This window comes from Ceratina calcarata, unplaced genomic scaffold (genome assembly GCF_001652005.2).
Source record: "Ceratina calcarata isolate Rehan_Ccalc_2016 unplaced genomic scaffold, ASM165200v1 scaffold72.2, whole genome shotgun sequence".
NCBI classification, from domain to species: Eukaryota; Metazoa; Arthropoda; class Insecta; order Hymenoptera; family Apidae; genus Ceratina; species Ceratina calcarata.
The window spans coordinates 5,742-17,472 of record NW_017178472.1 but is presented as its reverse complement, the minus strand read 5'-3'; the positions used below and the strand labels follow the sequence as shown (position 1 = coordinate 17,472).

General features: G+C 40.0%; 1 protein-coding gene across 1 annotated transcript in view; it reads left to right on the top strand.

The window, feature by feature from the left end:
• sim (bHLH transcription factor single-minded) overlaps positions 1–11,368 on the top strand; it is a 34,545-nt gene extending 23,177 nt beyond the window's left edge. The window contains exons 6-11 of the mRNA XM_018033645.2: positions 2,513–2,721; positions 3,394–3,500; positions 5,170–5,637; positions 5,869–6,549; positions 8,257–8,739; positions 8,971–11,368. Coding sequence (XP_017889134.2) covers positions 2,513–2,721; positions 3,394–3,500; positions 5,170–5,637; positions 5,869–6,549; positions 8,257–8,739; positions 8,971–9,656 — 2,634 coding nt within the window. The 3' untranslated portion in view covers positions 9,657–11,368. The remainder of the gene's footprint in view (positions 1–2,512; positions 2,722–3,393; positions 3,501–5,169; positions 5,638–5,868; positions 6,550–8,256; positions 8,740–8,970) is intronic.
• The last annotated feature ends 363 nt before the right edge of the window (positions 11,369–11,731 follow it).

Sequence of the window (11,731 nt, the reverse complement as noted above, 5' to 3'; positions counted from 1 at the left end):
ATTTATATTTTTAAAATACCGAGAAAGAGATTTATTATCTGTTATACGAATGGTACAAATTTTCGATTTCAACCTTAAATTGGCAATCAACTAAGAATAGAATTTATATTATTACAATAAATGCAAGATCTGCATAAGTTATAAAAACTGGCGAGGTGTTAAATGTACCATTAAAAAGTACAAACTTTGCAGAAAAGGCAGAAGGAATTTCGTTAAATAATTCGAATTGCTACGGTTATCTTCAATGCGAGAGTACAAGGCTATTATAGGGTTTATTGGGTTCGCGAAATGAGATGATCGGCGATTAGCATAACGTCTAGTCTAGCGGTTGCTTGCACAGGAAATCATAAAACGAATAAAAATTCAAATGCTAAATAAGAGATAAGAAGTGGCGAGCTAAGTAGGGACGGTATTGTCCCGGTCACGTGCGAGATGGAAAGGAAAAACGGCCACCAGGTAGAATCGAGAAGTATGCTGTGCCACGCCGCACTGGTTAAATTCACTCAGGCTGCATTGGTTCCCTTCCGTGCAATAAAAATGTTACTGCCACGTGAGCATGTTTTTGTATCCCGAATGATCTAAGTTTACGGAAGTAATCTGGCTATCCCGGCTGGTTCTTTTGTCAAACAATTTTACTTCCGACGATTCAAATATTTCTGACAATTTTAAATATTTACTTTCAATAGCAAACAATTTTAATGAAAATAATTGTGCAAATGATGTATTCTCTGATTATTTTAGTCTACTATATGAATTGCGTTAAATTCAATATCTCTTACCCGCTTTGGACAGCCGCGATCGATGCCCCGAACACCAGCCGCATCGTTATTCAAGGATTATCCAAATTACTTTCATCGATCCGATTAAAGCAGTCACCATTCCAGATTTCATCGACGCGATTGTGCCGCAACGATTTACTATCATTAATACCGTTGAACGATTTACCGAAATTAGGAAATCCTCCCCTGATATTTGTCGATCCTCGCCAAATGGTTTCACATATGTTCGGGCAATAACGATAGAGCTGCTTAGCCTCGTTAAAGGGTAACTGGGAAAAAGGGACTTGCCGACCGCTTTGCACTTGCCGTAGCAAAAGGAGACGACACTCGAGGAGGAAAATGTTTGGCAAATAGCTCGTTCAAAGCCCGCACAGCGCCTATGATGTCCGTGGCTCTCGACGAAATCGTGCAGAGAAAGGACCCCAATAGGCGTTGAGCAAAGTCATGAATGCAACCCCTGTAAGCTGTTAGAACGCCACGGTCTCCGTGGACGGGGGTTACGCACGGGAAACCCGGGAGCGGCTTTTTGTATGACACTTAGACGCACAAAGACTGAACCGTAGTTGGCTTGACTTTGCGGAGGTGTGAACGCGCGTTTTGTTGGATTTATGTATACAATGTTACGTGAATGCGTACGAACAGGTTATTAACATGCCACGCCTTCGGTTCTTCAATCAAATAAAATTAATTTAATTTTAATAAATGAGATAAAGTTATGATCTTATTGATATATTTATGCACAAAATCTTAGAAAATTATATTTGTATTCATTATCTCCTCCACGCAATATTCTAAAATGCTGGTAATGTTATTTACTAGAAGACTGGACAATATCTGTTCTATTTGCTTGATTAATTAGATTGTTTTCGATAACTTCTACATACTTAGAGTTTACAAATGAATACAGTACTCAGAGACGGAATAGAGTATTCGCACGCCCTCGACAGGAATTATGTATTTTCTTTCATGCCACCCTTGCTCGCATGCCTGGAAGGATGCACCGTGGCGGTATTGCATATGAGAGAAGAGAATAATGCAACGCGGGCATACGAAACAAGCCTATTTGCTTTTCAAATCCCGCGGGTGGTGCACTCGAGACACCAGCCGACGTTGAACGAGGCTTCTTTCTTTTTTTTTCGTTTCATCGGCCATTTAATTAAGCAGGAATTGTTAATTTGCGACCCGGGAAGGCGCGACGCAACATTCGTTCCATAAGGAAATCCGCGTTCCAACCCTCTGCAAGTGAAAAACTCACTCGAGTGTCGTACTTATATAAGCTATCGGGACCAGTGTATAACATTAAGTTTAATCACGTGCACATGTGTAATTAACGATAAGTCACCCCAATCGAGGGCTGTTTCACGCTTAATTGCGACGTTTGGTTTGAACTCCACCTTTAAACTATGCTACGACCTTTGATCAATATTAGTAGCTATCGTGGAAGTTAATTAGGAACGGTTAATTGAATCGCAACCGATCATGTAATAATCTATGAATTAATAGTGCTAATGAATTTAACAACGTTGTTGATTGACTTAGTAATGTTAGTTTGTTGTGTAAATGATCCTAAAAGGCATGGCAAGTATATTAATGGTATATTACAAGCTGGAGGTACTGAAGATATTAATGTCCTTCTTGATCTAATATTGATCCTTTTTTAATAACTATTTGTAGTAACTATGCAAAATGATCGCTATCATTCATTGTCGAAGATTCATGTGCACTTGTTACAGGTAATACATTGCTCCGGATACTTAAGATGCATCGTCGAAGGACCAGTAGAGTACGACGACGGCGCCAGTGGACATCGAATTCGGAAAGTTGGACTCCTCGCAGTGGGGCATTCTCTGCCGGGACGTTGTCTCACGGAAGTGAAGCTGTACCAGAACATGTTCATGTTTCGCGCGTCGGAGGATTTGAAATTGATCTTCGTTGATATGAAGTAAGAAAAAGAAATTGATGCGTGCACATGTTGCACTTAACTATTGTCTCTTCTGAACATCCTTTCGATGGATCACGTTTATTTGTCCGGTGTCTCGAATTCGAGAAGCGAGGAGGCGGGAAAAGACGACGAAACATCGAGCCGGATTATTTCCGTCGTCGCAATTACGGCCCGGTGTTAAGTTGCGTCGTCGATATATTTCGACGCCAGTGAAGAAAATGAGAAAGAGAGAAAAGGTGAACGGGAGGCAGAGGGATTCTTGGTCGCCGGCCATTAAAATCAGTTTCGTGTTACGGTGGACCCGCTAGACATTTTTTTATTTTCTCTCTTCTCCTTTTTTTTCGCTCGCATCAAATAAATATATATCCATGCTCCACGCGCTGGGAAATGAACACGTGGCGGAGTATAAATACGGGGTTGGGCGACGGGAACGCGATGGAATGAAACTTTATATCGAGAGCAGCGGAAAATCGATTTCCACGGGTGACGACGTGACGGGATATACATATGTAAATCTCGAATTCGACGGGACTCCGGACAAAATCCGAGCAAAAATAAATACTCGATTCGCAGAAAAAATAATAGGATAGATAGGTAACATTTTAACCTTCTAGCAGAAAAAAATGATAGGAGAGATGCGGCGTTTCACAATTTTTTTTCGATGTATTGCAGCGTGTCGCAATTGACGGGATATAATCCATCGGATTTGATCGAGAGAACGCTGTATCATTACGTTCACGGATGCGACATAGAACAGTTGAGGCAATCTCATATCAAATGTAAGTATATTTTCACAGTAAATTATATTGCCCGAAAAGTTCATTCCGTTTTTCATAGAAAATGTAAAAGCAACCCATTTAATTTTTGATATCTATTTATTGATTCATTGAATTATATACGTGTTATTTTGTTCCACACTCTATCTCCATCTTTCATGCAACTTGAAGACACCATCCCTAAATATAGTGCAAAATGTACGTCATTCCATCCATCTAAAATCGAAGAACGAACTTTCCGGATAATCCAATAGTTCATAAGGATAAATCCAAGGCTTTACTGAAAACGCATACATAATTAAATAGTGAAAGCATTTGATTTTTTAATACTGTGTTCTAAGAAATTATAAGCACAATTTAAAAAGGAAAAGACAGATGTAGGTACATTTAGTAGATACTATAAAAAGCATTAATTTCATTTAATTACAAATATTCATTGAAATGATTAAATGTGTTGATATTTCTGGATGACTAAATTAATGAGTTGACGATACGTTTACATTTAATTATACGAAATAAAATTGAGATATTTCCTGAATCTTTTAACATAGCTCGCGGTAGTGTAATGTCTATAGAAATAGGCCTTATTTCCCTGGGCGTGACTATGTATGTAGTTAGTCCGAAAGCGGTCTCAGAAGCGTCGACGTGGTATCAAAGTGCTCCGAAGAAGAGGCTCTCGCAAGGCCAAAAGCAGCTGACGCTGCTTAACCCAGCGACGCCCTCGCTGACGAAATATCCTTTGATCTTTCCTTCTCACCCATCCTCCGCGACCGGGCCGACTTTCGAGACGGTACCAAGCGCGATACATAACAGCATTTCCCTTTTTTCTCCTCTCCTCGTTTCTTTTTCCTCTTCTTCCACCTTCGTTTCCCTCGCATCCCTCTCGTACCTCGTCGCGCGCCAGTACGTTAAAGTCTCTCTAAGTATATGCGCACGTAGTACATACAAGGTGTACATTATTGATTGAACAATGCTGCTATGCTGTGGCGCTATGAGCGGAGCAGAAAAGAGAGAGACTTCGCTACGGTGTCGGTGTGCTTCTGGACGTGAGTTTGCGCGCGCGTGTAAACGTCAGCGCGAGGGAGGACGAGAAGGAAGAGAGATGGAGGAGGCAGCAGCCGGGCGGTGGTAGAAGAGGGCGAGAGAGGAGGAGACTGTTACTGCTATCATTGTTTGAACAGACTCGCAGTTTCACGAGCACAACTCGAAGGGAGCCTGACATAATGCCACTAATGTCCGCGCCTGCGGATTGATCGGCGCTTTACGCTAGTAGAAAATTTCCTTTCATAGTGTGTACGTACATACTTCCTATGTGTAGGATAATTCCATGAGAAATGGATCGCGGTTTAAAACGGTCTTAAAAGATTGACCATCGTAGAAATATATAAAAACATTAAATCAAACGTTAAACTTTATTGTACGATCAATCCTTCCGAATTTATAATTATCCTGATGTCTTTATAGTATAAATAAAATGCAAGCTTTATCATTGAAATCAAATGCAATTAATCATGTTTGTAATGAACCATTAAGGAAATTAATTTATAAAATCCATATAAAATTTCAATAATGATTTTCTCAAAGTAATAGATAAGTATATGAACAGTCGCAATCTCACTAATTCTTGAGATCACAGTTTAAACTGCATCGTTTCCCTTTTATCTGTTCATAGTACTCTGCAAGGGACAAGTAATAACACGATACTACAGGTTCTTGATGAAATCGGGCGGATGGGTATGGATGCAGTCTTACGTTACGGTCGTGCGCAATTCTCGGAGCTCCAGACCATTCTGCATCGTATCAGTCAATTACGTGCTGTCGAAAGCGGAGCACACAGATCTGCAGTTCATCTGCGAGCCAAAATCTTACTGCTCGAACTCGAGCAATCCCCCCAGCACCGTTAGTGGCAGTAGCAACAAGCTGGACAGTCACAGCCCCAGTTCCCCGGCGTATCGAAGCAGATCGAAGGAACCACCTGATAACGATTACGCGAACGGTGCCAATTACCCTAGACCGGAATACGTTGACCTGACCAATCAGAATCAGTACCTGTCGCCATCCTATCAACCCCAGAATGTAAACAGCTCGCAGGAAGACAGTCTGAAGTACAACTCCGAGTATCCGTTTTACCAATATGGAGGTACGCTTCAAACGTAAAAACATAATTTATTCTCATTTCAATCATCAGAATTACTTGAGAGTATTATTTCATCTTATAACAGTTTTTTAATATAAATCAAGAATATTTTGAATAAAATGAAGTATAATAGTATATGGGAATTTCAATATGAACTGGGAAGTTTGACCACTATCTACATACAATTAAAATAATTGAAAAACGTGGACTTAGAAAGGAAAACGTATTTTTCAGAGATGCATCAAGATCCCCTCACCATGGTGCCGCAACAGGAAGCACAGCACGCACATCTTCTGCACCACGCCAATTCCCCATCGAACATGCAACAACAAAGTCCTCAGAATGCTCAACAGAAACACCAGCATTCTCCTCACCTGCTGGATCATCCGACACCTCCAGCAAGTTTACCGCAACCACAGCCGCAGCAGCCGCCGCCCCAACAACAGCAACAGCACAGCCCTCAGAGTAGCCAACAAAACAGACCATATTCGACTTCGTCGAGTTCTTGTTCCAGCACGGACGCTATGGACAACCACTTGCCGAGTCCTTTGAGCGTTTACTCTGTACCGCACGGTTATCAGCCTTATTATCACCACTACATGTCCGACTCGGCACCTTCTAATTTAAACGAAGTCGGTGGTGTGATCATGTACCCTAATTGTGGCCTCAACAACGAAAATCACAACGTCCCCGCGAACGCCGGCACGTCCAGCAATGTCCAGCATTACGAATCACCATATCCACCCCATCTGAGTCATTATAACAGCAACAACAACCCTGCGAAGCATTCTTATCAGGAATCAACGCCGGCCGGATACACCAGCGTGATCGTAGACTCCCAACAGTACAGTCCTAGCTCTGTTCAGGGTCTAATCCACTATCAGCATCATTACGAAGCGCATCAACAGTTCGTTCACTGACACCAGCTAGATGTGCCTTGCGCATAGCGCGTCGAAACTAGTTGCAACCACGACTCGTGCTATTGTGATACATCCCTCGAGGCCGATCGCGCTCGACCGAACGGTGATTCCGAGCAAGGCCGGGCGAGTGCCGTTGTCGATCGGCAATGCGAGGATGACTTCAAAGTTAGTCTGGAAGTTAAGATAATAGACGCGAACAAACTCCTCAAGTCCCTCCATCAGTGCTAGTTGGACTTGGTACATCCTCAGAGTTATTGTAGAGTATTCAAGAAGAACGGATGACAAAAAGTAAACTCGTGAACCAGAGTGTCGTATCGAGTGAAATTCGAAACTAGTGAAAGTGATGGAGAATGTGGTCAAGTACTACTTATAATTCCGAAGGATTTATATCGTATTTAAGAGAGTGGCTGATATTGTTTGACTCTGTTCTGTCGTTATTCGGTCTTGTGCGCGTACTTTATTCACACATATCAAAGTACTTAGCTCTCTCGAGCAAAGAAGATGAACTTCGTGATGATTGCGCTAATTGTTTCAGAATCAATATAAGTTAAGCTTCGAGTATCTTTGCGAATAATTGCAAGATGCAATTTTCGTTTTTGGTGGGAACGCCATTTATAACATATCTTTGATCGCTCGTTTATATTTAAATCCGTTTGATTGCTTGTTTGATTGCTAATGATACTCGTTAGATACGTCGTTGCCGATAATTAATGTTAATTGTGTGACATAGGACAATTATTTCTCTCAATTATATATTTCACTAGGATTTTTTGGTTAATTTAATTTAATAGTTGCACGATTTACACCAATGGAGTAATAAAAAGTTAATTCGAAATTCGAATTGAAAGAAGAAAAGAATTTTTGCAGATTACACGCTGGACGTGAACGGCTGAAATTCTTAACACGCAAAAAAAATTGACGGCGTACGATTTTATACAATTTAATTAAACGATAAACTTGCCATCGAAACGTAACTTAAAAACATGTCTTTTGTATATAAAAAAGAAAAACTAAAGGTGAATCAGACTATTTTGAGAAAACCTGAATGGATAACGTGAGATACTTAAACTGTAGTCTAAATTAGTCACATAGTCGTTCGTAGTCGTTAAGACTTATACATATAAATAAATACACTGGATATTTCTTAGGTAGACCCGAAGACTGACCGGTGCTTGTACCAACCGACCAAAGAAACATACACCCTTCTTCAAGAAGAAGGAAACAAAGAAAACAAACGGAACAAATATTATCAAGTTGTTGTAATCTTAATTCCCGAAATCCAGTACTTAACGAGTAGTATTCCCAAAATCCAGTAATTAACGACTATAGAGTATTCTGGCGATCCCAGTTACGCTTTATCTATTAAAGTATTTTATTATTGGACTTCTATATAAATAGTAACATTATAACGAATATAGTCCTTCGAGGGTGTTACATTAACGCCGCGAGGCTAATCGCATGTATAATAACAAAAAAACACGTGTACACATTGCCAGTTGCAGGACACGTTATTATTTATAATAATCGATGTAAATTAAACGAAGTTATATATATATATATAATATAATTGGTAGAAAGGAAATTAATTTATAAAATCCATATAAAATTTCAATAATGATTTTCTCAAAGTAATAGATAAGTATATGAACAGTCGCAATCTCACTAATTCTTGAGATCACAGTTTAAACTGCATCGTTTCCCTTTTATCTGTTCATAGTACTCTGCAAGGGACAAGTAATAACACGATACTACAGGTTCTTGATGAAATCGGGCGGATGGGTATGGATGCAGTCTTACGTTACGGTCGTGCGCAATTCTCGGAGCTCCAGACCATTCTGCATCGTATCAGTCAATTACGTGCTGTCGAAAGCGGAGCACACAGATCTGCAGTTCATCTGCGAGCCAAAATCTTACTGCTCGAACTCGAGCAATCCCCCCAGCACCGTTAGTGGCAGTAGCAACAAGCTGGACAGTCACAGCCCCAGTTCCCCGGCGTATCGAAGCAGATCGAAGGAACCACCTGATAACGATTACGCGAACGGTGCCAATTACCCTAGACCGGAATACGTTGACCTGACCAATCAGAATCAGTACCTGTCGCCATCCTATCAACCCCAGAATGTAAACAGCTCGCAGGAAGACAGTCTGAAGTACAACTCCGAGTATCCGTTTTACCAATATGGAGGTACGCTTCAAACGTAAAAACATAATTTATTCTCATTTCAATCATCAGAATTACTTGACAGTATTATTTCATCTTATAACAGTTTTTTAATATAAATCAAGAATATTTTGAATAAAATGAAGTATAATAGTATATGGGAATTTCAATATGAACTGGGAAGTTTGACCACTATCTACATACAATTAAAATAATTGAAAAACGTGGACTTAGAAAGGAAAACGTATTTTTCAGAGATGCATCAAGATCCCCTCACCATGGTGCCGCAACAGGAAGCACAGCACGCACATCTTCTGCACCACGCCAATTCCCCATCGAACATGCAACAACAAAGTCCTCAGAATGCTCAACAGAAACACCAGCATTCTCCTCACCTGCTGGATCATCCGACACCTCCAGCAAGTTTACCGCAACCACAGCCGCAGCAGCCGCCGCCCCAACAACAGCAACAGCACAGCCCTCAGAGTAGCCAACAAAACAGACCATATTCGACTTCGTCGAGTTCTTGTTCCAGCACGGACGCTATGGACAACCACTTGCCGAGTCCTTTGAGCGTTTACTCTGTACCGCACGGTTATCAGCCTTATTATCACCACTACATGTCCGACTCGGCACCTTCTAATTTAAACGAAGTCGGTGGTGTGATCATGTACCCTAATTGTGGCCTCAACAACGAAAATCACAACGTCCCCGCGAACGCCGGCACGTCCAGCAATGTCCAGCATTACGAATCACCATATCCACCCCATCTGAGTCATTATAACAGCAACAACAACCCTGCGAAGCATTCTTATCAGGAATCAACGCCGGCCGGATACACCAGCGTGATCGTAGACTCCCAACAGTACAGTCCTAGCTCTGTTCAGGGTCTAATCCACTATCAGCATCATTACGAAGCGCATCAACAGTTCGTTCACTGACACCAGCTAGATGTGCCTTGCGCATAGCGCGTCGAAACTAGTTGCAACCACGACTCGTGCTATTGTGATACATCCCTCGAGGCCGATCGCGCTCGACCGAACGGTGATTCCGAGCAAGGCCGGGCGAGTGCCGTTGTCGATCGGCAATGCGAGGATGACTTCAAAGTTAGTCTGGAAGTTAAGATAATAGACGCGAACAAACTCCTCAAGTCCCTCCATCAGTGCTAGTTGGACTTGGTACATCCTCAGAGTTATTGTAGAGTATTCAAGAAGAACGGATGACAAAAAGTAAACTCGTGAACCAGAGTGTCGTATCGAGTGAAATTCGAAACTAGTGAAAGTGATGGAGAATGTGGTCAAGTACTACTTATAATTCCGAAGGATTTATATCGTATTTAAGAGAGTGGCTGATATTGTTTGACTCTGTTCTGTCGTTATTCGGTCTTGTGCGCGTACTTTATTCACACATATCAAAGTACTTAGCTCTCTCGAGCAAAGAAGATGAACTTCGTGATGATTGCGCTAATTGTTTCAGAATCAATATAAGTTAAGCTTCGAGTATCTTTGCGAATAATTGCAAGATGCAATTTTCGTTTTTGGTGGGAACGCCATTTATAACATATCTTTGATCGCTCGTTTATATTTAAATCCGTTTGATTGCTTGTTTGATTGCTAATGATACTCGTTAGATACGTCGTTGCCGATAATTAATGTTAATTGTGTGACATAGAACAATTATTTCTCTCAATTATATATTTCACTAGGATTTTTTGGTTAATTTAATTTAATAGTTGCACGATTTACACCAATGGAGTAATAAAAAGTTAATTCGAAATTCGAATTGAAAGAAGAAAAGAATTTTTGCAGATTACACGCTGGACGTGAACGGCTGAAATTCTTAACACGCAAAAAAAATTGACGGCGTACGATTTTATACAATTTAATTAAACGATAAACTTGCCATCGAAACGTAACTTAAAAACATGTCTTTTGTATATAAAAAAGAAAAACTAAAGGTGAATCAGACTATTTTGAGAAAACCTGAATGGATAACGTGAGATACTTAAACTGTAGTCTAAATTAGTCACATAGTCGTTCGTAGTCGTTAAGACTTATACATATAAATAAATACACTGGATATTTCTTAGGTAGACCCGAAGACTGACCGGTGCTTGTACCAACCGACCAAAGAAACATACACCCTTCTTCAAGAAGAAGGAAACAAAGAAAACAAACGGAACAAATATTATCAAGTTGTTGTAATCTTAATTCCCGAAATCCAGTACTTAACGAGTAGTATTCCCAAAATCCAGTAATTAACGACTATAGAGTATTCTGGCGATCCCAGTTACGCTTTATCTATTAAAGTATTTTATTATTGGACTTCTATATAAATAGTAACATTATAACGAATATAGTCCTTCGAGGGTGTTACATTAACGCCGCGAGGCTAATCGCATGTATAATAACAAAAAAACACGTGTACACATTGCCAGTTGCAGGACACGTTATTATTTATAATAATCGATGTAAATTAAACGAAGTTATATATATATATATAATATAATTGGTAGCTGGTCGACGATAACGGACGTATTGTAAGATACGAAGTTATACATATACATATTATAAGCGTTGTAAATATTGTGAAATTGAGAGCGCGCGCGCTGCCTACCTATTGCGAGAAAAATATAATCGATATTTTCCTCTCACTGATCTGTATCTCAATTTTGTTTCTCTCTGTTTCGAATATAGATTTCAGAATTTTCAGATGGGAACGGAAAAGAACTCAGCCGAGCTCCTCGATTGGAAGTGTATGAAGGAATAACGAGAAATCGAAATAAACCAGTTGACTCAAACTGACTTCTAAACAAAGTTATTAGCCAAAAGATTCGAGAATTATTTTCGTTCGTTTTGATTTTCGTGTCAACACTTGTAATAATGTTTGAAAATCTGCAGTTAATATTCAATTATTTCATTCAGAGAAATCATTTTTTAGGTAACCATGATCAAAGTCTCTTAAACCAACTGTACTTGAATAAAATTATAGTATTTTAAATATTTAATTTTATTCT